This window comes from Hypomesus nipponensis, chromosome 27 (genome assembly GCF_054491055.1).
Source record: "Hypomesus nipponensis isolate SF chromosome 27, ASM5449105v1, whole genome shotgun sequence".
Lineage (NCBI taxonomy): Eukaryota > Metazoa > Chordata > Actinopteri > Osmeriformes > Osmeridae > Hypomesus > Hypomesus nipponensis.
The window spans coordinates 12,424,609-12,451,073 of NC_140387.1; the positions used below are offsets into that span (position 1 = coordinate 12,424,609).

General features: G+C 41.9%; 1 protein-coding gene across 5 annotated transcripts in view; it reads left to right on the forward strand.

Annotated features, from left to right (window-relative positions):
* Window positions 1–26,465, forward strand: part of pi4kaa (phosphatidylinositol 4-kinase, catalytic, alpha a) — a 118,622-nt gene that overhangs the window by 78,982 nt on the left and 13,175 nt on the right. For 4 of the 5 annotated variants that reach the window (XM_084693900.1, XM_084693899.1, XM_084693902.1 and 1 more), the window contains 8 exons: window positions 2,086–2,306; window positions 4,167–4,322; window positions 4,404–4,483; window positions 5,907–6,106; window positions 13,793–13,880; window positions 14,016–14,183; window positions 17,551–17,604; window positions 19,516–19,636. In XM_084693900.1, the coding sequence (XP_084550026.1) occupies window positions 2,086–2,306; window positions 4,167–4,322; window positions 4,404–4,483; window positions 5,907–6,106; window positions 13,793–13,880; window positions 14,016–14,183; window positions 17,551–17,604; window positions 19,516–19,636 (1,088 nt within the window). The remainder of the gene's footprint in view (window positions 1–2,085; window positions 2,307–4,166; window positions 4,323–4,403; window positions 4,484–5,906; window positions 6,107–13,792; window positions 13,881–14,015; window positions 14,184–17,550; window positions 17,605–19,515; window positions 19,637–26,465) is intronic. The other variant, XM_084693901.1, reaches the window with a different exon arrangement.

A 26,465-nucleotide genomic window follows, 5' to 3' on the forward strand; every position in this document is an offset into this window, starting at 1 on the left:
AGACTCAACGTCGATGATTATATTTGTGGAAAAGTTGCTCCAGGAAAACCTTGACATACCCGAACTCGCAAATTTACAAATCGAGAGAGCCCATCGCGCACTTGGACCACCGCCACCGTCGAATGCACAGCCGAGATCCATTCTGGTAAAATTCCTCAGCTTCAGAACCAAAGAAGTGATACTCCGCGCCGTGTGGCAAAAGAAAGGATTTACATGGCAGGGGAAAAGAGTTAACCTGGACAATGACTATGCCCCGCGCATTTTCCAAAAGCGTAAAGAATACGCAGAGGTACGGAGGATTTTAAAGGACCGAGACATTCAATTTCAAACCCTGTACCCTAAAAAAGTGAAATACGACGAGGGGACCAAGATCTACGAGACCGTGGAAGAAGCGACGCAAGACATGGCAAAGAGAGGTCATCCCGTTGAGACCATCAGGGCCCCGGAGACGTTGATGGAGCAGCTGCGACAATTTACATGGCAGAAAGACAGCCGATGAGTCGGGGGACTTGCATCCCATCCTAGACACATTGCAAATTACAAGGAAAAGCCATCTGTGTCCCCACACAGTAAAGCTCTCTCTTGGAAGTCGCTTTGGATAAAAGCGTCTGCTAAATGAATACATGTAAATGTAAATATTTAGCCCTATAGCCTATTTCTAAAAAACAAGTGAAAGGAGTACTATACAGTGACAGAATACATACGTTAAGTTTGCATCTGTGTATGATTCTTATCGGACTTGTACCCCATTCTGACCATTGATTCTGCAACTGCAATGCCTTAGCTCACACGCTCGTAACCATATAAATGTATGCTCGCGACTGGTTGTCGCAAAGTATGACGTGCACAGCTAGTTGCAAGCATGCACAAGGTCTCAGAGCTAGGAAAAAAAAGAGCCACTGTTTAAAGCTAGACCGGAAGACACGGAAGTGGATAGATGGCCGCGTCCAGTCTCGCGCTCCCGCTTGCCTCACTGCGCCACTGAGCACTTTTCATAGAAATGAATGGGGATGTCTTGATCTTGAATGGGGATGATCTTGGAAGACAAAATAGCTTACTCTAATTATATTAATTCTATGGTTCGACTTCATGCTGTAACCGGACAATTTGAAGCTGAGAATGCCATTGGCTGCCTCAAGTCAGCCGGGCTGCAGGCGACGCCGGCGCTGCATGAAGTTGAACACACCTATTATATATATATTTTTTTATTATAGTCACAAACTGAATGAGGTTACCGGAGCAAACTCCAGGGGCCAGTCCAAAGCTGTTCGCAGGCCACCTATTGAAAAGCCCTGTTTTAGATGTTTCCCTGCTCAAGCACACCTGACAACTTTTCATTTGAATAGCATGGTATAGACAATGGCATAGATGTTTGTAGGCAAAATAACACAATGAAGCTTTTCAGATTCAACTTGTACTAATATCGCTCCATACAGTTGTAGGGGGTTAAATATTGGCCAAACAACCCAAACGAATTCCCCTATGGTTTAAACTTTAAAGGAAGATGGGAAACTGAACACGAAAATGAATCAAATTGCAATATTACTAATTACTAACATGCAAATACAAATAGAATTACAGTTATCTGACTCTATGGGAGCAGAATGGTGAAAGTAAGGTTCAAATTACATACGCATTTAATAACATTGCAAATGACACCCATCCTTACACAGTCACTCAGGATGTTGCATCTGAAGAACCAGTGTGGCTCTTGCTATAGATGAAAGATCTGTAAGCCAAGATGCAGAGAAAAAGATAACCCATCACGCGACACATTGCACCATTTTGCTGAAGTGAGAGGCTCAACTTAAATGAAGAACATCTGTATGCATACCACACACATAGCGACACTCAAAGAGCATAGCAAATAAACTTAAGCACAAAGGAAAACAAACTCTGTGTACTACTCATTTCAGTTCTGTCCTTGGTGACATCATTTTCACTTCTTTGGCTACTCACTATGACTGAACCTTTTCACTCACGGTGACAAGCTGTACCTATCTGTACCTAACAGTCTGTCCAGTATGCAGTACTCTAAGCCATGAATAATACTAACTTATAGCTTCTCTCCCTGCTTGTCCCCAGTGTAACCCCCAAGTTCCCCACCCAGGGGGACACGCATCTCCGTGAGGACATCTGCATCATGACCCGCTTCTACGCCAGCATCCTGTCAGACAAAAAGTACCTGGCCGCATGCCAATTGGTCCCACCTGGTGAGCTTGGCGCCAACCTCGCCCCCAGCACCCTCTCTGCCGGGATATTCGGATCGCTTATTGTGTCCAGCACTTCTCCAATATCGATCTTAAGTAAGCCTACAGCGTTGGACCCCAGAGTACACCACTATTACTGCCCAAGGCATGGTTTTACACAGGTCAAATGCACTTCTGGACTGTACACCACTGGGCTGAGGATAGACAGACTGGTAGATTGAGCAATTGTTATGTTTATCCATCTGTCTATGTTTTTATTTGACTGACAATCTTTTGGCCAATCAATTTATGGATTTGGTGTATTATCTTTCTAGCACACTTTCTTGTTTTTTTGCTTCTTTCTTTTCTCTTTGTCCATGTCTGTCTGCCTTTGTCATCTTCAATCTACTATTTCTCTTTTTGCCCTCTCTTTTTGCTTTCTATATTTTCATTTCTCTGACCTCCACTTTCTTCCTACTCTCATCGTTTAGCCATGAAGTGAAGTGTAGATTTGTTACCTGTGTCCAAAAGCATGACTGATTTCAGTTTTCTATGATTCTCATCTCGACGCCTCACTGGATCAGTTGCTCCCTCCAGATCAATTTGTCAATTTGTCAAACAAAAAAACTGGAAATTACAAATTGAGAAATTGACCCGCCTCCATTTTCCCACTCAGACCTCCTTTTCCTTTGCACTCCTGATATGATCCAAGAGAAAGAGAGAAAAATTATTGGTTTCACACTCATACACATTGACAAGCTCCAAAATAGAGCCAAGAGCCACTGATTTGAGGGTTGCATATTTCCATTCTTGCCATTCTTAAAGATGCTGTAAAGTGGAATTGAAAATGAGTTTTAAGTTCATCACACCACAGAAGAATGTGTTGTTAACAACCCATCCAAATTCGAATGAAAAAAAACAGACAAGTATGTTAAATAAGGCTTTGAAATTGGGAGAAAATCAGCAGTTTTTTCTGCTTGAGACTGGGGGGGGCCCGAAAGAGCTGAAGCTCCCCCCTCCCTCAAATGTATTAAATTCAGCAACAACAGCAACACTTTCAGAACAGTGTTTTATGTGTTAATTAATTTGTCTTTGCATCATACCAGCTGAGTAACAAAATGCAACCGTCTGTGATCTGACGTAGATAGGTCGCTGTGACGTAGATAAGTCGGGTTTTTGCCCCACCTATACAAAACCTGAGCTGAAAACGGAGAGAGAGACAAACTGTTCAACAGCCTAACTCCACATTTCAGTGCTACAAAGTTTTTTTGCGCTTTGCACATGCTTTCAGGAACTAATTTCACACGTATATAATGTACTGAGAAGCAAATCATGGAACAGCATCTTTAACTAAATGGAAAGGAGGTAGACAGTTTATGGACCCTTTATAGCCAGTGGCTCTAGCCATCTTCTACTACCATAGGATTTCCCTCTTCTCAAATGCAAGTCCATCTCAGTGTCTTGGCATTAACTGCTCAGAATCATCTTCGCTTGTCAAAATGTCTCCCTCCATCAAATAGATCAGTAAAATTCACTCCACTTGTTTTTTTTGTGGATGCTCTGTGTTTGTGCAGATTTAGCGGAGTAGTGAATTGGAAAAGAGACAGATCACCATGAATGAACAACATTTTAGGAGAGGGTTACAGGATAGAAATTGGCAAACATTCTTTGTGACTCGCATACTGGGACAGAAGAGTTGGAGCTGAAAGTAGTAAAAACAAACCTCAGGTGTGCGATTTGGATCACGGAGAATAGCTGTTCAAACCACCTATGTGTCTTGGGCCAGAGGTTGAGAGAGAAAGAGAGGAAAGATAAGAAGAAAATATATTACCAGGTTTCAAAAGAACAGGAGTCAAAGTGAGCAAGGAGAGACCCAGAGGGGAAGAGGGGGAAAGATGAAGAGAACTTTTGAGAGATAGCAAGAAAGAGTGAAAGTGTGTCTGTCTATGCCTACTGACTGTGGATCTGTGTGCATAGACAACCAGGATACCTCGTTGAACAGCCTGTCTGTCATGACTGCTGCTGACCCCAGAAACAACATGGACTCCAGTTCTCGCTCCCAACAAAGTGGACAGGGATGGATCAACACATACCCACTCTCCAGTGGCATGTCTACAACATCTAAGAAATCTGGTATGCACACAAACATACACATATGCACACACACAAATACAAAATATAAACATATTTGACATGTTCAATGTCACCTTCCAGGAATTTCTAAGAAAAGCAACAAAGGGACTCAGCTGCATAAGTATTACATGAAGCGTAGGACCTTGCTGCTGGCTCTGCTGGTGAGACAGTCTGTTATTCTTCCCTTCTTCCGAGTTGTGTGAGAATGGTGGACATAGTTATTCTGCTTTTATTCCCACTGACAAGTGTGTATGTGGATATACACTCACTGGCCACTTTATTAGGCTTCAGAATTGCCTTAATTCTTTAGTCTCATAATTTCAACAAGGTGTTGGAATCATTCCTCAGAGATTTTGGTCCATATTGACATGATAGCATCACGCAATTGCTGCAGATTTGTTGGCTGCTTATCCATTATACGAATATCCCGTTCCACCACGTCCCAAAGGTGCTATTGGATTGAGATGTGGTGATTGTCAAGGCCATTGGAGTACAGTGAACTTATTGTCATGTTCAACAAACCAGTTTGAGATGATTTGAGCTTTGTGACATGGTGCATTATCCTGCTGGAAGTAGCCAACCGATGATGGGTTCACTGTGGTCATAAAGGGATGGACATGGTCAGCAACAATACTCAGATAGGCTGTTGCGTTTGAACGATGCTCAATTGGTACTAAGGGGCCCAAAGTGTGCTAAGACGATATCCCCCACACCATTACACCACCACCAGCTTAAACCTATTGATACAAGGCAGGATGGATCCATGCTTTCATGTTGTTTACGCCAAATTCTGACCCTACCATTTGAATGTCGCAGCTGAAATCGAGACTCATCAGACCAGACAACGTTTTTCCAATCTTCTATTGTCCAATTTTGGTGAGCCTGTGCGAATTGTAGCCTCAATTTCCTGTTCTTAGCTGACATGAGTGGCACCCGTTGTGTGGTCTTCTGCTGCTGTAGCCCATCTGCTTCAAGGCTTGACGTGTTGTGCGTTCAGAGGTGGTATTCTGCATACCTTGGTTGTAACAAGTGGTTATTTGAGTTACTGTTGCCTTTCTATCATCTCGAACCAGTCTGCCCATTCTCCTCTGACCTCTGACATCAACAAGGCATTTTCATCCACACAGCTGCCGCTCACTGAGTATTTTCTTTTTTTCGGAGCATTCTCTGTAAACCCTAGAGATGGTTGTGCGTCAAAATCCCAGTAGATCAGCAGTTTCTGTAATACTCCAGTCCATCTGGCACCAACAACCATGCCACGTTCAAAGTCAGTTAAATGCTCGGTCACTTCTGATGCTCGGTTTGAACTTCAGCAAGTTGTCTTGATCACGTCTACATGCCTAAATGCATTGAGTTGCTGCCATGTGATTGACTGATTAGCTATTTGTGTTAACAAGCAATTGAAGAGGTGTACCTTATAAAGTTGCCAGTGAGTGTACATGTTTGTATATATTCATTATTTGTATTCTTTTGATTGGTTCCCTTGAAAAAAAGACTTGATCATTTCTGTCTCCCTCCTCCTTTTTCCTTTTCTTTATTTCTCCTTTTCTTTATCATTTCTCCTCCCTTTTCTACTTTCTCCAGGCCAGTGAGATTGAACGCTTGACAACGTGGTATAATCCACTGTCCACCCACGAGCTGGCCATTTCTACAGAGCAGTCCGTGGAGACCAGCATTGCCAACTGGAGGTCCAAGTACATCAGTCTGACAGAGAAGCAGTGGAAGGACAATGTCAACCTGGCCTGGAGCATAGCTCCTTACCTGGCTATGCAACTGCCCTCGAGGTACTTATAGCTACACACACACACACAGATATTTGCACATGGAGTGGTACAGTATTACAGCAGTGGTTCCCATGGCACCCCTTTTACTAGGGTGGACAATAGAACACAGTATGTTTAGCCGGGGCTAACTAACTGCCAAATAATTCTAGACTTTGTGGACCACCGGTAACAAATGCATTGAACATTCAGAAATGTATTAAGTATTTCGATTTGTTTAATTTATATTTACACGATTTATTGTAAAAGCTGAAAATATGTCCATGCTCCAGGAGAACACTTTATTCTTATGTGGATGCAACAATGCAATGTGTGATTTGCAGGACATTAATTTAAATGTAATTGTTGATATTTTTGGCCCAGTTTGCCATCTCAAAAACAGGGACAGGGATCAATTAGATCTTTCAGAGGCCTGTTCCATAAAGCAAGTTTACCAAATAAACCAGGCTTATGTCAGTTAGTCTGACTAATTTCCAATTGATTCAGTTCCATGAAGCCAGTTGAATGTAGTTTAAACTCAGTTACTGGATCGAGACGATATCAACACTTCCTATGACGTCAATTTCCAGTTATATATATTGCTGGGGAACCAGTTAAATTGGGAACCAGTTGGGACGTAACACCGCCTAAAAGACTAGGCGGTCTCACGGGCGACCTGAACTCGCTCAATTTCAAAGACTGTCACAAGCTAAATAAAAAATCAGAGCCAGTGAAAATGCAGTTCTGACTATGGTATTCCAATGAGAGATCTGGGTCCATTGTGACTTTTAGATTTTTGACTAGCTGGCTTTGGGATACTTTGATGCTGTTGAGGTCCAGCAAAAGATTGGACATATTCTTCCTGTTTTTTTACGTCCAAAGATTTGCACCTCTGTTTTATCCGGGTTGAGTAGGAAATTGGCTGTCATCCATGTTCTTATTGCAGAGACGCATGTTTTAAGAGCGTGTGGTAGTTCTCCAGGCTTTAGGGACATGTATAGCTGGGTGTCATCTGCATAGCAGTGAAATTGTACTCCGGAGCTCCTAATTATGTTTCGTAGAGGCAGTATGTGGAGAGAAAAAAGCAGAGGGCCTTGGGCAGAACCCTGCGGTACTTTTACAATGGACCTCCTGAATGAGCGGCCGTTGTAGTGGACAAATTGTGATCATTCAACTGATTTGAGGAAAGGTGTTCAGTGAGCTGTTGTACCACAACATTTTCAAGAATCTTTGAGAGAAATGGCAGATTTGAAATTGACTTGTAATTGCTGAGAAATCCGGGATCCAGGTTTGTTTTTTTAAGCAGGGGCTTAAAGGCCAAAATATGCTTCTGCGTCTCCGTTTACGGATGGGTGGGCGCACGGATACGCACGGAGAGACTGCGTTCATGGTTCTCCGTAGGTTGTGGGTGTTGAAAACAATTCACAGCCAGAAGAATAGGTGGCGCAACGTTTTTTTGTAAGACGTCGTAGAGTGTTTATTTACATTGGTTACCAAGAAGTCGGAGGAAATTTACAAATTAGCCATTTAATCAATAAAATATGCACATTTTCAGCAACTACACTGTCCATTTTTCGTCACATTTTAATTCAGATGCTGATTTACATGTACTGTTTAGCTGAAATAAGAATTGTAAAAACGTACAGCAATGGCGGTCAAAGGATTCTGTTTGTCCTGTTTATCACGCAATCCTGCCCCTGACGCAAGCAGTTCTTAATACTGACCAATCACAGCCAAGGGGGTCTCCGTAGCTCTCCGAAATTACGACGGACAGTTAGAAAATTGAGGAGGTGCACGTCAAGCTCTCCGAGGCTCTCCGAGGGCTGACGGAGAGCCCATAGGGGGCGTTCCACGGAGACAAGGGTGTTCCCATGTGTCCGTTTTTCGAAAAACGCAGAAGCATACTGTATATCGGCCTTAATAATTGCTTGTTTAAAGTCATCAGGGACTTGGCCAGTTACAACAGATTCATGAATAATACTTACCATGGGTGATCCAATAATAGGGAGGACTTTCTTACGAAGTTTGGCAGGAAGGGGGTTGAGGAGGCAGCTGGTGGATTTCGATGAATTAATTAGTTTTAGGAACGCTTCGGACATTAAGGAATCCTATGTTTAATATGTACAAATCAGTCTAATCTTAATTCAGTCAAGAAAATCTCGTATTAGATTTGAGCATTTATTGTTACATGACATGGACATGTAGATTTAACTTTGGCGGAGTAGATGATCTAAGGGAAGCACTCCCTGCTTCCTCGATGCAACACACATACATGACATATGAGACAGGGAGCAACAGAGATATAATCCCCCAACACGCCACCACTCTGCCAGGGTATGTGTAGAGTGGAGCGCCGCTGCTCCTGAGCCACAGGAGGTCCCCCTGACATCCCACTATGTACGTACGTACTAGTGGCGAAAACAAGCGTTTTCTGGATGCGGGGGTCATGCTAGCATTAGCGATGACTACGATTATGTGTGCATATCCGTCGTGTTACATACCATCTGATGTGCGGTTTACCGAGCCGTCCCACGCACACATCCTGTCCAGACCCGGTGCTAGACGGAAGGTGAACCTGCGACATGCCAAATACACCGACCATCTCCCCGGTACCCTTCTCATCCGACATCAGGCAGATATCTACCTCTAGAGAGCTGCCCCTCTTGCGCCCGTCAGCGAACCCATCAAGATGTACACAAAGGCAGCACGTACGCTGGAACACGAAGATATCTTTATCTAGTGAGAATGACTAGTGTCAGCAAAGCACCTGCTGTTCCCTGGCCGGTGTCCAGGGTGTCTCCGCAGATATCTTGACTCGGACGCTGGATTTTGATCAATTGCTACCGAATCAGAGCACGTCTGCGGATCACCAGTGCTCATGGCCGGATTAACCATATGGGCAATTGGGCAACTGCCCAGGGGCACCAACACTCCAGGGGCACCAAGCAACCGATGTATTTTTTATAATAAAAAATAAGTATAACTAATGACTTACTAACCGAGTGAGGTCATGCAGGGAAATATCAAACTGATGTTTTAACGTATCGACCGAGCGATAGCAACGCAAATCCGAGGCAAAGCCTCAGTTTGATATTTCCAGGCCTGACCGAACGGTCGAGGTTAGTAAGTTGTTAATCATATGGCATTTTTAGCTCTTCATTTTAAAACATGTCGTTTGGTTCAGCTCTACTCAAGTCTTCTCACGGTGTGTTTCAGGTGTTAGCACCTAGGAACCAATCTGAAATCTGAGGAACCAAACCTAGCAATCTGCCTAGCGCTTTTTATCTGTGTTCACACTTTTCCGCTCTTTTAGAAAGTTAAAAATGTCCTCGTCACTGTTGATGTTTTCATTGTCATATGGATAGTAAAACTCCTCGGTATCACTCATTTTCAAGATGATGTCAGCGGAGGGCCATAAGAATACGTATCAGACCGCAGACCGGCGATGAGGTCAATATGCGGTTGGCATGACTACCCATTCTTTCTGATTGGCTAATGGGTAGTCATGCCAGCCGCGTATTGACCGCGATTCTTATTACACGGCTGTTCTTAATGCTGTAGAATGCTCCATTCACTTGAATGGGGCTTCCCAACGGTCTGTGGTCCATTAGGCTATTTTTCGATATTTGACTGTTGCTATGTACGGCTGTCAAGGGAAGTGGCCTTTTTGCCTTGGATTCACGTCTTTCGTAGCACTCTGCAAGTAGTCCGGTAACTTTTTAACCCCAGCGTACTCCGTTGCTTTGCGACGTTAGTAAAGTTAAACGTCTTTGGCGAACTATTTAGGCTATCTGCTGATAAACTCTACGAATGGTAACAAATGCATTTTAAAAATACACACTGTGTTAAGTTAAGACTTGGCAAGTTAGCTGTGATATAAGCGGGATAATGCACTGGGAGCGAGTGAGTTATGGAAAATAACCACACTTTAGGTTGGTAAACGGTAGCATCCCCCTGTCGTACGGTTATTTCCTCATAACCAACTTGCTCCCAGTGCATTATTCCTTACAAAGGTTACATCAATGTATGGAAAATATAGTGGAGCAGTATTAAGCAAAACGTATGTATAAAAAAACCAATACAGTAAAGTACAGATACTCAGAAATAATACTTGAGTACAATAAAAACCCAACTGAGGGAGTTGCGTCCGTATAGAAATCGAGAGCGGCGGACGACTCCAAAGAGGTGAACGGGCCCACAGTTGTCCCTCAACACCGATTTACAGTGGGCGGGCGGAGACGACGGAAAATCCACCACCCAAAAATCGTCCAGCAGGTGCAAGACGAATGGCAGCCTGTGGACTTTCACCAGGATCCAGCACAGCGCTTCCAACAGCAAGTCAAAAATACACGAGCTGCTGCGGCAGCCAAACGCCAACCTGACGGAGAAGTACAGCTTGCTGCCCCACCTAACGCAGAATAAATGCCACTGAGAGGGGTGAAGAGGCATGACCTTAAACGTGTTGGTGATGTCGGCTTTCCCCAGCCACGCGCCCCTGCCTGCGGTTTTAATGTTGCGGTATATGCCGAAAGCCACGTAGAACTCGGGCAGAATCAGGTTTTTGGACATCCTGGGATCACACCCCTTAAGAAAGCACAGACACTTCCCCCCACTCGACCACCTTCCTGTCCACCGGATCTGCAGAGCATAGCAGTATCTTCGCTAAATTGACATCGTTACCTGCTAGGATTTGGCTCCTCAGATGGGCAGAAATGCCGGCAGCGGGAGACAGGAACGGAGCCCCAGAAGCGGCCGCTGGTAAGTCTTAAGTCAGAGTCACCTTGGAGTTGCAGCGAAGTCCAAGGCCGCCGGAGTGCCTCCGGACCTGGTTATCCGCGGAGCCAACGCCGTCGCTGACCTGCCCTCCAACGCGACGACATGAGCTCCCATGTCAGCCAGAGATACTTTAATATCCAAAAGGGCCGCCAGCACCGGGTCCGAACGGGAGGTTCGGGCTCCTCTCCCGGACTCGAGTCCTTTTCCGGATGCCAGTTGGTAAGAGGTGCCCTGTTTCCCCTTGCTTTTTTTCCTGCCGGAGCGCTCGGGGGAGCAGGAGGAGTGACCCCGCCGCACTCCACAAAAAAATCGAACAGTTCCTCAGAGTTGCAGCCCCTGGGAGGAGACACACCCCGGTCATACAGGGAGTTGAGGATGCGACTGACTGGCCAATCATTGATGGTAGCGGATCTCTGGGCCAGACGCGAGCTGCGTCAAACTTGGTCATTCCCCTCGTCGCCGAGGTCCACTGAGGGTGCACCTCCGGGTAATTGATCGGAACCTCCACCAAACACCTCCACCAAACACCCCCAACAAACTTATTCTGAATAATTTTGATGATGTTTATAATGAGCATTTAGATTGCTGCTTTTAGATTATCAAGTGATTTTATTTTATTTGTTTCTCTCTTTGTTGGACCCCAGGAAGATTAGCTCGTCCCACTTTGGTGACAGCTAATGGGGATCCTTATAACAATAAACAATAATATGTTTGTTATAAACCATGCAACATAGCAAGTTAGCATAACAGCTAGCTACTTGAATAACACTCTTTACTACCAGCATGCAAGCAAAAACATCAGCAAGTGGAATACAACAACAGTTCATGGTTTCATCTCAATTTGTGTACTTTAGTAACCAGAATAAAAGTTGAAGCTTACTAAACTACTTTGAAGGTATAGCAAGGTCCGCCAGTCCCGAAAGCAATGTGTCATGAGATATTCCACAAATAACCAATGGGTTATGCCATGTCATTGATACAAGGTGCAACATAGATCAAACGTAAACAGAGAAATGCTAATTATGCTAAGTGTTATACTGTATAGACATACTATATTTATGTGTCACAGTTGAACTTGAAAATGTTCTCGCCGCACACTCGAAAAAAACTCAAACATGAAAAGTGTTAAAATTACACCCTTTGTTAATAATAATGACGTTTGTTGAACCTCAACTCTCAAACCTCCTACTGTGACCTTAAACTGACGAAATCAAACACATTAAGAACCTTTTACTTGCTGTATCCCCCATTAAGGAGAACAAAACTGAACAAATTAGACAAATACTACTACAGAGAATTCACTATTACCCATTAAATCTTATTTAATGAAACACTAAATGAACTAAATGGCTTCCTTTTAAATTCATGTCCAGTGGTTTGACCGCCATTTGCGTGTGACAATGATTTTGTTGTACACTTTATGACATGGCTGTCACACCAGTAGACAGTTTCAGCTGAATGGTCCCACTGGTCCAATTCACTTGAAAGTAAGTATCCATTAGTGGGATACATGTCTGCTAAAGGGTGTTAAAAAACTCAAATACAATTCTAAAGAATGGTGGATTCCCTTTCAACTAAAAGGGAGTATTATGAATTGCTAAAACAAAAAATCCAGTAGTTACAACACCAAAAAACGATACTAAAATGAAAGACTCAATCTAAAAATGAGACTCTTGACAATGCATAGTAACACAGCTGATACATAGGTGAATGTTATTATTGTGAATTATTGTATGGCAACGACAGTACGAGCTCTTGATTGGCTAATGGGGAGTCATGCCAGACGCGTATTGCCCTCTTCAGCGGTCAATACGGCTCCGTATTGCCCTCTGACGTCATCTTCAAAATGAGCGACGAGTCAGCTGCTGAGTTTTACTATCCAGATGATGCTGAAAAGATTTGTCATCGAAAGTGAGGATGAAGACTAGACTCTTTTAATCACTTGTGTCGTTATTTTGTGTTGAAATTAAAGCCATTTTAGCAGAACCATGTTGTCCGCTTTCTATCAAAAGTAATGAGTTGCTAGGCAACACATGAAACACAGTGTGAGGAGACTTGAGAGCTAGCCGCAATTAGCCTAGAGGTATCATTTATTTTCGTTTACAAAATGAAAAGAAGCTAAAAATGCCATATAATAAACTACTTACTAACCTCGACCGTTCGGTCATGCCGGGAAATATCAAACCTCAGCTTTGATATTTCCCGGCGAGGTTTGATATTTCCCGGCATGACCTCACTCTCGGTTAGTAAGTAGTTATAAATGCTAAATGCTAGTGCAATCTGCTAATGGAAATCTCCCTCTCTGCCCTTTATGGGCATGTGCTCCAAGATCTCTCTGACTCTGTGGCCCTTGACACACACGCAAGCTTGAAACCATACATACACATTAAAATCTTTCCGGGGGTGGGTAGGCTGACAGTTTGTGACTAATTTGGCCCAACCTTATGCCAACAAAAACAGTATGCCAACAAAATCAACCATATGCCAACAAAAACGGTAAAACCAATTTACTTAATTGCCTTGAAATGTTGTATACTTGTGACATACATCTGTATCAAATTTCATTTATTTGTCACTGTGAACACAAATAGCTCATGAATTTTGATTAAACATGTTTGCGGGGAGTCAAGTGGCTGAGCGGTTAGGGAATCGGGCTAGTAATCAGAAGGTTGCAGGATTGATTCCCCACCGTGCCAAATGATGATGTGTCCTTGGGCACCCTACTAGCCTCGGGGGCAATGTCCCTGTACTTACTGTAAGTCACTCTGGATAAGAGTTTCTGCTAAATGACTAAATGTAAATGTAATGTTTGATGGTTTAGCATTGGAAAGGGTTATTCAATGTGGATAAGGTTGTTAACATATTAAAATGAGCAGAGTTTACAGCACCTCTAGCTAGTCATCACAAAGTGTACTTTCTTCTGTATGTCACCAGGTTTAAGAATGATGCTATTGTGGCCGAGGTGACAAGACTGGTGAGACTTAACCCCGGGGCGGTCAGTGATGTGCCTGAGGCGGTCAAGGTTAGAAACCACAGCAGGACTCACAATCTAAGACTATTTTCATGAAATGATTGAAAAGGATTAAAGCATGCTATAGAATGTAACAAGTAATTGTGTGTGTGTGTGTGTGTGTACGTACGTGCGTGCATTCCTCAGTTTCTCGTGACATGGCACACCATTGATGCTGACTCTCCAGAGCTGAGCCACATCCTGTGTTGGGCCCCTACAGACCCCCCCACTGGATTGTCCTACTTCAGCAGCATGTATCCCCCACACCCCCTCACAGCTCAGTATGGGGTCAAAGTGCTGCGCTCCTTCCCACCGGTGAGAAACACATACTCACAGTCCATTTATACACACTGGCACTGGTAAAAAGGTCTGAATGTCAGACATTTTTGGACATTTTCTTTTCCACTTTCCTTTTTTTTTTCTTTCATTTTAAGAAAGTTTGCGTTTTAAAGAAGTCACTCAATACAACAAGGATACATTTTAGGATAACTGAAAACTCATAATTTGTCAACAAAGTAAACTTGTTTAAGTGGCATGATGATAAGGGTTCAGACTGATTAGCATCTTTGGGTTTGTTGGCTGTTGTTACTTCGTTTCGGTCAAGCCACCACCCATGAACAAAGATGCATTATTACGTAATAGTAAACAAATTAATAGCCACTGCTATTAATCAACATATCAATGCTGGTAAGACAGTCAACACTGGAAATATAATACACTTGTTTATCTTGGCGTCCATGCATGAAATGAAACAATGTAGCCTACATGATTCACAACACCGTTATCTGCATGAAACATTGTTTTGTATTTGTTTGTTTAACATCTGTCTGTCCTGTTTAGGGCCTGTGTGATCATCTAGCTATATGTAGGCAAGCATGTTTATGTTTTTATGTTACTGTTATGTGCTAAACATGCAGAGAATTGACAGCCATGCGTTTGTAAGCAGTAAACAGTACCCCATCCAACAGTTATTAGCTAGTATGCAGAGTTGCAATGCCGATGTCCATATGGTTTGTGGTGGAGTTCACCAGCTATTGTTCCCACCCATTACCTGCTTGTAGAAAGTGTGAAAAAATTCAAAAACTGAGGTACTAACATTCAATTAAGCAAGTTTCCTTTCAGATGTATGATACATAATTTGCACTTTTATAGTCTGTAAAAGAGTGAAAATTTACCCTGACTAACATATGGACAAAAATACCAGTAACCTTTACACATGTACACTCACACACATGCATACGTTCACCTGCATATTTTTCGCGTTCTGACCATGTTCGAAGTATAAAAATCTACGTTTTCAAAGTTCAAAAACAGCTCATAAACCGGAGCATGTCTTGATACAAGTAGGAGTTTAATTTAGCTCAATACTTCATATTAAACAATGAGAAGGTACCCAGGAACCATCTGATTTCCTTTGTCTTTGTTACTCTTTTTATAGCCTTTTATAACCACCCCTGAATTTTTCAAACAAACCTATTGGCCTGTTACAGTCATACATTTCTATGACTTCTGCCTCCAATTGGCCCTCTTTCAATGATGTAGTGCTAGTGCCGTGTAATATTTCAGCTGATTCTGAAAGGTTTTGGGGACTTTCCAGACTAGTACCTTGCCAAGTTCGCTACTACTAAAGGTTTTTTACAGCTTACTCTTAGTTCACTGAGAGTTTAGGTTGCCTTATTTGATCTCACAGAGCCTCGTTCTTGGCCTCACATTCATGACGTCTTATAACCCCAATTCCAAAAAAGATGGGACGGTTTCTAAAATAAAATACAAAATAGAATACAATTTACATTTAGCAGACGCTCTTATCCAGAGTGACTTACAGTAAGTACAGGGACATTGCCCCCGAGGCTAGTAGGGTGAAGTGCCCAAGGACACATCGTCATTTGGCACGGTGGGGAATCAATCCTGCAACCTTCTGATTACTAGCCCGACTCCCTCACAGCTCAGCCACCTGACTCCCCAATGAATGAATGATTTACAAATCTCATAAACCCATTATATTATTCACAATAGAACATATAAAACATGTCAAATGTTTAAACTGATGAAATGTACTATTTTAAGGAGAAAATAAGGTAATTTTGAATTTGATGGCAGCAACACGTCTCCAAAAAGTTGGGATGGGGGCAATAAAAGGCTAGAAAAAGTAAGTGTTACTAAAAATAAACACCTGGAGGAACATTTTGCAACTAACTAGGTTAATTTCAAACAGGTCGGTAACATGATTTGGTATAAAAAGAGTATCTTAGAGAGGCAGAGTCTTTAGAAGTAAAGATGAGCAGAGGTTCACCAATCCGCAAAAACCTACATTTATGTATTGTGGATCCATTTTAGAATAATGTTCCTCAACATAAAATTGCAGAATTTGAATTTATTATCATCTACAGTACATAATATAATACAATTATTCTGAGAATCTGGAGAAATCTCAATGTGTAAGGGACAAGGGGGAAAATAAATTCTGCATGCCTGTGATCTGCAGGCACTCAGGTAGCACTGCAGAAAAACAGGCATGATTCTGTAATGGAAATCATTGCATGGGCTTAGAAACACCTCCAGAACTCATAGTCTGTAAACACAGTTTGCTGTGCCATCCACAAATGCAGGTTAAAACTCTATCATGCAAAGAAGAACCCACACGTGAACATGATCCAGAAACACTGCCATCTTCTCTGGGCTAAAGCTAATGGACTGAGGCAAAGTGGGAAAACTGTTCTGTGGTCAGACAAATTTAAATTAGAAATTGTTTTTGGAAACCTTGGATGCTGCGTCCCCCGGACTAAAGAGGAGGGACCAACCGACTTGTTATCAGCGCTCAGTTCAAAAGCCTGCATTTCTGATGGTATGAGGGTGCATTTGTGCCTATATAGGTCAGCTTGCACTTCCGGAAAGGCAACATCAATGCTGAAAGGTATATACAAGTTTTAGAGCAACATTTGCTTGCATCCAGGCGACATCTTTTTCAGGGAAGGCCTTGCATATTTTAGGAAGACCATGTTAAACCACATCCTGCATCTGTTACAACTGCATGGCTACATTATAGAAGAGTCTGGGTGCTGAACTGTCCTGCCTGTAGTTCAGAAATGTCACCGGTTAAAAACATTTGGTGAATCACAAAATGAAAAATATGTCAAAGACCCAGGACTGTTTAAGCAGCAATAATCCTGTATCAGACACAAAAGGGACAACATTCCTCTCCCACAACTCCAGCAACTGGTCTCCTCAGTTCCCAGACAGATACAGACAGTTGTTAAAAGAAGAGGGGATGCTCCACAGTTGTGAACATAGCCTTGTCCCAACTTTTTTGAGACGTGTTGCTGCCATCAAATAAAAAATTACCTTATTATTTCCTTAAAATGGTACATTTCACCTGTTTAAACATTTTAAATGTTTTATATGTTCTATTGTGAATAACATTTGAACTTTTTTCAGGATTCATATAGAACAGGAAAACTACACACCCAGGTCTCTCTCTCTTTCTGTAGCTAGTTCATTATCACTCTGTGTCACAAACTATCTTCACTGATGATAAAACTTTTATTTTAATTATATTCTACACTGGTATAGAGACATATCTTAACATAAGTACAAACACCTACACACACATACATGTGTATGCACAGAGTCAGTACCATTGCACTTCAGCAATAAACAGGTTATTATTGCTGTTGTTCCCCAGGACGCTATACTATTCTACATCCCTCAGATTGTCCAGGCTCTTCGCTATGACAAGGTAAGTGAACCCCACTACTATGGAGTGGCCAGCACAGTCACCGGATATATCAACCCAATTGAGCTGTTGTGGGAACTGCTTGACTGTATGTTGGAAAATAAGTCCCCATCAAGCCAATCAAACTTGTGGGAGGTGCTTCAGGAAGCTTGGGATGAAATTTCTTCAGATTACCTTAACATATTGACAACTAAAATGCCAACGGTCTGCAAAGCTCAAATTGCTGCAAATGGAGGATTCTTTGACAAAAGCCTCAGTTTCTTCACGCCACAAAGTAAAAGAATGCAGACAGTAGCCATTGACACCGACATTTTGTGAAGAGCAGTGTTCTGTGCATGTGTAAAAGTTTTACATTTATTCATTTAGCAGACGCTTTTATCCAAAGTGACTTCCAAGAGAGAGCTTTACAAAAAGTGCATAGGTCAATGATCATAAACAACGAGATAGCCCCAAACATTGCGGGTAGCCAAAACATGAGCATACACTGTGATAAGCAAATAAGTGCCAATGGGAAGAAACATAAGAGCAAGTAGTTAAACAAATTACAAATTAAACTACATGAACCTGAGTTGAGCAAATTCAACATTCTGAATTGAGTGAACTATCTTAATTTGACAGACATGTTGAGTGGATTCAAACTTGAAACTAATTATTTAATTTCTTATCTATCTTTTTAGCCTAATTTGCTGACCAGATAAAAGATATTGAAAGGAAATAAAAGCCAAAGTTTTATTTTACAGTGTAGTTATATAGCCACACACACAGATTCCAGGCATTTTTATATGATACACATACACAGCCGCTAGCTAATAAAACTAAACATTCCCAGTTGTTGAATGCAACAGGATAGCATTTTCGAAAGGTTCTCGACTTCAGGATTTATTTTACTGTGGTTAATCTGGGACATCATTCCATAATTTCCACAGGAATACTTACTAAACATGTGTTTTGGAAAATTGCCAAAATGAATTTGTCCCATACTGTCAATGGTTTGTATCAAATCAAAGGTATTTGTATAGCCCTTTTTACAAGCAATGTCACAGAGGGCTTCACATACCCCCATAGAACTGCCCCTCAACCAACCTCAAGGATGACAAGGAAAAACTCCCAGAAAAACTCACTTGAAAAATTGAAAAACCTTGGGAGGAGCAATTCAGTGAGGGATCCCCTCCTCCAGAGACGGTTGGCGAAAAACACCAAAATCCAGTGTTCAACTTGGGTCAGAGTTGGTAAATGTCAGTTAAAGCAGTGGTAGCCTTAGGGCTAGGTGTGTGTGATCGGTACAGCATCACAGGCAGGTGGATGGACAGGAAGGGAAGGGAGCAATAACTCGCTATTGTCCATCAGGGAGACCGATGTCCTCTTGGCGACTAGATCCAGCTTTGGCAGACTGTCACAGATCGATGTTCACTGGCGACCACGTCAATGTTGGCAGACCGATGACCAGGCAGATGCTGACAGCTCAAACCCCCCCCACCACAGGTGGGGTGTGGAGGGGGGGACAGAGAGAAGAGAGCAGGAATTACAGAATGCAAGGGGAAACTAGCAGTTACAGTAATATTAAGAATGAGGTCCTCACTGGTCAAATGTGGATTAGTGCAGAAATTTAGCAGACCAAAGAGGATATTTGATGCAGCCCTAGACACTAAGACTGCATGAAATCTGTTCCAGGCAAGATAAACTCTAAGAATCTATAATCTATATAAGAAGAATCTATAAGAATGTTTGTACTTTCTACTACCTAGCTTACTAAGTAGCTGACCTGAATTTCAGACACTAAAATAGAAGAAACAAACTCTTGAAAGTGGGCTTGGTGACATGAGGTGAAATGAAAATGTTGTATACATTTTAGTATGAATCTATATGTTTTATGATGTTTTGTGTTATCCTGCTTTGTTTTGTGATGTTGAGCAGATGGGTTACGTTAGAGAGTACATTCTGTGGGCGGCCCAGAAGTCTCAGCTTCTGGCCCATCAATTCATCTGGAATATGAAGACCAACATCTACCTGGACGAAGAGGGCCACCACAAAGACCGTGAGCATCTATTTTCTCTATCTTACTTCATCTCAGACTGAAATAGTTTAGTTTATCCTTTTGTAATCATATTTTTAGTACGAAAAATCCTGGATATTAAATAATTAAGTGTGCTTGCCTTTGGTGAGCACAACCATTTTTCTCTCATATATATTTATTCTTTATTATTTTCCCACCCCTAAAGAATCCGTCAATACTTGGACTACAAACACAACGCCGGTGTAAAAATGTTAGTCTTGGTAGCGATTGCGTTGCTTGTATTTTAATTTATGTTCCGTTGCACGGTTTAGAGGCTTACAACGTTTTTGTGGCAATAAGTCCCTTGTGTGGCAGAAGGGACCTCAGTGCTAGCCTAACATCACAACGTCCCAATGTCAGCGCACGTTAGCAACGATGCATAGATAAGACATGCTAGTAAGACTTGCTCAGCAAGTTTTGTGCCGTGGTGTACTAACAGCATCATACATTTAAGCAATTCAAGACTTGCATGTACAGTACATAATGCCACATTAAATAATGTATTTAAACTCAAGCTTGTGTGGTGCGTTGCTGTTTTCAATGCCACAGCCTAAACTTGAGGTCAATCTGTTTGTGAAAACGGCTTACATGCCCTGCGCTAGCACTAGTTAGCTTGCCATAGGCTTTTGTCATATGGACAGATGAGGGGAAATTGTACCCTCTCTCGTTAGTAGTAGTAATAGTAGGTTTTATTGTAATTCAACCATATAAAGTTAGTACAGTACACAGCAACGAGAAGACGTTCCTCCAGGACCATGGTGCTACATAAAGCAACTTATTGACTGAGCATTCTCTATAAATAAGGCAGAAGTGGACGGATAGGGCAACGCTGTCTCGTTCCACATTCTAGAACAAATTAGCTTGAAAAGTCTCTGTTTAGTACACATGGAGTCAGTCAGTCAGGTAGGACCTAAGAACCCACTTTACACTTTCACACAAACAAATATAAACACACACAGACTAGTCACGCACGTTTGTCTCAGTCGTTTTCAGCTCCAGGCTAACGTCTAAAGCTAATGTTAAAATGAGACACATTAACAACAGCCTCATGAGTTCAGTCGATACAATCACGTATTAGATTTGAGCATTTAGTGTTACATGACATGGACATGTAGATTTAGCTTTGGCGGAGTGGATGATCTAAGGGAAGCACTCCCTGCCTCCTCGATGCAACACATACATACGAGGCAGGGAGCAGGGGATAGTGGAGGGTGGCAGCAGCACTGATCATACAACAACCGGAGTGAGTGTGTGCGTATCCGCACATCTTTTAAAGACGCCTTATCAGACGTGGCCCAATGAATATGCGCTGCTAACATGGGTGTATTAGTGGGCGGAGGAAAGGTGGACTAAGGCCGTGTTCACATTTGACTTCATTATTTCCATGCAACCCTATGGGAAAAGCAAAAAGGAAAAAACTTTTTTTTAAAGCGCAGCGCCCGACGCCTTTGAGTTCAATTTTTTCAACTTTTCAGAAAAGCGCTGGGTGACATCAAGCGCTTTTCTGACAGCTGACTAATCGGGACAAGGAGAGTAGGTACACGTGTACCAGAGCCTGTTTAAGGAGAGCCTTGCCACTCCCTATTAAGCCCCATTGTACCGAATTTTGTTGCAGTTCCACCAGAGGGAGTGATCGCGGTTGAGTGCAAAATGAATGGGAGTCTATGGAGCTAAATGGCTAAATGTGTCTCTTTCGCCTGATTGTCATTGAGAAATATAAGATTTGATTATACTTTTTGCATGTTCAACATGGAGTGCAGGTCAAAAGTTGAATGAACGAGTATTTATGTCCTTTCGATTTCTTACAAGGTAAGTCGTTGTTCCCCATAACACGCTAGCATTCTGCTAACGAATGCTGATTGGTTAGTGAAGGACTGACTATGACCAGAGATCCCGCTTGATGGCATCCAAAGCAGAACCAGAATGTCAGAGCATTAGCAACATTAGCAACAACATTAGCAAGCCAAAACTCTTTCTAGCATGTGTATTGACAGGGAGAACCTATCCTATCAGCTGTGTTGTCGATGCCTCGAGAGAACAGTGGAAGTAACCAGACCTTGCCGTCAAGCAATAGCTCTGGTCGTACAATGTGAATGACGTCAATGACATTTTCAAAGGCTTTTTAGAACAGAAAGGTGACTTTAAAAAAATCTAACACCCAGCGGTGTGTATTTTTTTTGCCTCCCCTTTCGAATTCAGATTCAAATTACTAGACAAAAAGTTATATCCTAAGAAGTGGATTTTAAAGGGTATAGCTCCATAGACCTCCATTCATTCTGTACTCGACCGTTAGCGCCCTCATATGGAACTTGAGTGGAACTGCAACCAGTTCAGAACCCGGAAGTTTCTCGAGAGTAGCAGTTCTCCCTATATTAGACATTCTCTGCGTGTACCTTCCCTAGTAACCTTCTACCTGAGTTACTGGTGCCGTAAATAGACAAAGATGGACAAGGTACCAGTCGAACCACTTATAATTGCCGTTTTATACTACTCTAAAAAAAAAAAAATGCAATACTCTGAGTTATATGACATGAGTAATAAATATATATATATATAATATATATGCAAATATACATATAAAAGAGTCCATCTGGGAACAGATCGGTAGGTCTGTGGGTTTTTCTGGTAAGTAGCCTACACGTAAACTCTCCTTCATATAACTGACGTTACTGTAGCTATTCATAGATGCCACCTACGTCACTTCCGAACAGACCGCCACCATATGCACTTCCGATCTATGGCCCAGTATGGCCGCCCACACTGCCAATTTCAATGAAAAACTGAGTAAGAGAGATTATGTCAAAAAAGAAATCAATTTTAGGCTCCGATCCTTAGCCTATTTGTTACCACCAGTTTTCTTTGGTTCCTTATTATCTGCCCCAGGCTTTTCCAAATTGGCTTTCCATGACAGAGCTATAAACATTTATCTTGTGCATAACCCCTCCCCATACAGTGGGGATAACTTGAAAGCTTTCAAGGGTACGGATGCTTATCAATATGCTGTGGCTGGATGGGTGAATGACGTGAAAGTGTGGCACCTGGCCACCAAGGACTTATATTTAATAATGGGAAAGTTATTTATTATTTTTTTTTAAATCAAATGTATGATTTTGGTGACTAGGTAGCGAGTTGTTAGCTAAGTGGCTAACAGCTAGCTAGCACTCATCATAGTGCCACTTAGCTCACGGCTAGCTGTCATTAATCTTGACCATGTTCTTTAATGTCAGTTGATGGGCTTGACATTAACTTTTTGAGGAACAACCGTTCTATGCACAAAAGTCACTTGTCCGAAACCTTTAAATAGCCTGACCTATAACAGGCAAAACTAGCCTGGCTAACGGAGGTCGCTTTCTCAGGCAGATGACGAATGAAACAGGCTTGGTTAAAGAAATCCAAGATTCTGGCAATCTTCGGTTGGTTCGTATCTACCAAAAGCAGTCCTCTTTGACATTTGTGGTGTAGAATGGAGTGAAATACAACATTGTGAACACTGCCAGCCCGAGTCTGACTCAGAGGATAACGTCAAAACAGTGTAAGCCGCCTGCCTCGGTCCCCCGGTTGCATGCCGCCTACTACTATGCAGGCGACACATTCTCACTCAAATTGAGACTTTCGTGACCCAAATCTCTTAAAGGCTGTCCTCCTCTACCTTTTTGGAGCAGAATTCACCACTTTGAACTTCACCGAAACACAGAGGAAAAAAGCTAGCAACTTTAAAATCTGTTAAATAGACGTAATGAGTGGCACTGCACATAACATTAAGTAACATGGCATTTAATTATGTTTGAGGTATAACTTGTCCAGTGGGGCAAATACATTTTAATTCCACTTGCCCTACAAAACAAATCCACTTGTCCAGCAGGTGAGATGTGTCGAGCCCTGAGATGTGTTTATATTGGAAGAAAATGAAGGGAACGAGCCCTACAAAAGGGAGTCAGATGGCTGAGCGGTAAGGGAATTGGGCTATTACTTAGAAAGTTGCCGGTTCAATTCCTGGCAATGCAAAATGAAGTTGTCCTTGGGCAAAGCACTTCACCCTTCTTGCCTCTAGGGGAATGTCCCTGTACTTGTACCCTGTACAACGAGTCGCTCTGGATAAGAGCGTCTGCTAAATGTAAATGTACAGAAGGTTTACAGAAGATCTACGACATTAACTATTATTCTGCTATTCATTATAACAATAGTAGGAGAATTTGCCTTTAGTCTTTTGGGATAGAATGAAATACCAGTCCAGGGTTCCTCTTTCGGCTGTTGTTGAGCCAACTGCACAACATATTGCAGGCATTCTAAGGCCGAGTAGGTAGGTAAGATGGCAGTTATTCTAAATAACATTTGTTCAGAAACAGGACAGGTAATTAAGTAGGCTATTAAGAATGTGTCTTGCAGAAAATCAGTGTGTGTGTGTGTATGGACCAGGGTGAGAAATTAACTTTAAAATTAACCAGCTACTGAGATATAAATTCACCAGCCAATAGTTCAGTAAATCATTATTTTGTGTCTGAAAATCTACCAGCCACTCTCATATTTTACCAGCATTTGGCCCCGGTATGGAAACATGATTAGAATGAGGTTAATAAATGTATAAACCTTGAAAATGTCCTAATAAGTGCTGTGTTGGGTTTTATTTTCATACAGGATCAAACTGAGGAAAGTTTAGATTTAGAGGGTAGCTGTTGATGTCGGAAGTTACCCCAGATAACACGCCTCCCTCACCGACTTGTACACCAAGTCCTAACCTGGACCCTTCACCTAGAGCTACGTCTAGTGGCTGGGTTGAAAAGAAGGCCTCTCCAGAGATGACCCCATACCAAACTCAAATACTCAATCGATTAGACCAAGCCCAGGTCCAGAAATACACAGAAATCAAACACTACCTCCTCAGTCTGGCACCCACACTTAAAAAGCAAGCCATGGCAAGGCTTCGCTTTCAACAAGCCTTATTTGACATTGAATTCGGAGAGTAATATATGAGGTGTATTCTATTTGTTGCTGTAATTATTATTGATTAAATTATATTATATGTACTCTACTTTCTTGATATTACTTAATTACAATTACTTGCAATCGTTATTGCAACTTACATTTAGTCATTTTAGCAGACGCTCTTATCCAGAGGGACTTAGAGCAAGTACAGGGACATTCCCCCGAGGCAAGTAGGGTGAAGTGCCTTGCCCAAAGACACAACGTCATTTGGCATGGCAGGGAATTGATCCGGCAACCTTCTGATTACTAGCCCGACTCCGGGCCACCTGTGGTGACACACCAAGCACCCTCCGGTATATCCTCCTTTGGGCTGCTAGGATACCGAAGGTACACTACCATTCTCCTGGCGTGAGAGAGGCGGTAATTAAATGCACGCTTTTCCCCGCTAGTGTAAGTAAGTAAGACTTTATTTATATAGCACATTTCATACAAAAATTGCAGCTCAAGGTGCTTTCATAAAATCAGCAAAAACATAAAATCAGCAAAAACAATAATACAAGTGATAAAAGTAATAATAAAAACTACAATATAAACAAGAATGAATAAAATGTAACACATAAGCGATAGTGCAGGTCAAACACAAGCCTCAATCTTTGCAAGAATCCAAAACAAATCTATAAAAACAATAATAAAACTACTAAAAGTTGTAAAACCCTTCTGAGATAAAATATCAGTAAAATTATTTGGTAAAAAGGTAGGTTTTAAGCTGTCTTTTAAAAATGTCAAGTATATTTGCTTCCTTAATATTTATGGGTAATTTGTTCCATAGTTTTGGGGCGTAATTGGCAAAGGCTGCATCACCAATCTTCTTATGACTGCTTCCGGTGGCCTCTAATAGGCCTGCATTTGATGATCGCAGTGTTCTAGCTGGTGTGTAGTTTATAAGACAGTTAGCAATGTAGCTAGGTCCTTGTCCGTGTAGAGCTTTGTATGTGAGGAATAGGACCTTAAAGTCAATTCTGAAGGTAACAGGGAGCCAGTGCAAAGTAGCTAGGACAGGACTAATGTGGTCTCTCCTTTTAGTTTTGGTTAATTATCTAGCTGCAGAATTTTTAATGAGCTGTAGTCTTTCAGTGGTTTTCTTGGGAAGACCAGTGAAAAGTGCGTTACAGTAGTCCAGCCGGCTGGATATAAAAGCATGAATTAACTTCTCTGCATCATTTTGGTTTATGAATGGTCGTACCTTCGCTATATTCCTTAGGTGAAAGAAAGCAGTTTTGGTCACTTTACTTTTTTAAGATTCTTAGTAAGCATCTCTCTTTTGGATTTGGGCCACATAGTAGGATTTCAGTTTTGTCTTCATTTAATTTAAGAAAGTTATCATCATCCAATTGTTTATTGCCAACAGGCAGCTGGTAATGGAATTGATGGCCGTTGCATCGTTGGGCTCAGTGGATATATTGTTGTGTGTCATCCGCATAGCCGTGGAAATTTATGTTAAATTCTCTAATTATGTCACCGAGTGGTAACATATAAAGAGAAAAAAGTATTGGACCTAGGCAGCTTCCTTGAGCAACCCTGTAGCAGTTCTCATGTTTCTTTGACCTATGGTCTCCTAACCTAAACTAACATAAAACTTCCTTCCTGTGATATATGATTTCATCCAGTTCAGTACACTATCTGTGAAACCAATAAGCTTTCCAAGTCTATTGATTAGGATATTGTGATCAATGGTATCAAATGCTGCACTGAAATCTAACAGGCTAATGATAGAGACTTTATTTGCATCAGAGTTTAGTCTGAGGTCGATAATGATTCTGGTGAGAGCAATTTCAGTACTGTGATATTTCCTGAAACCTGACTGCGAGACTTCCAGAATGTTACTTTC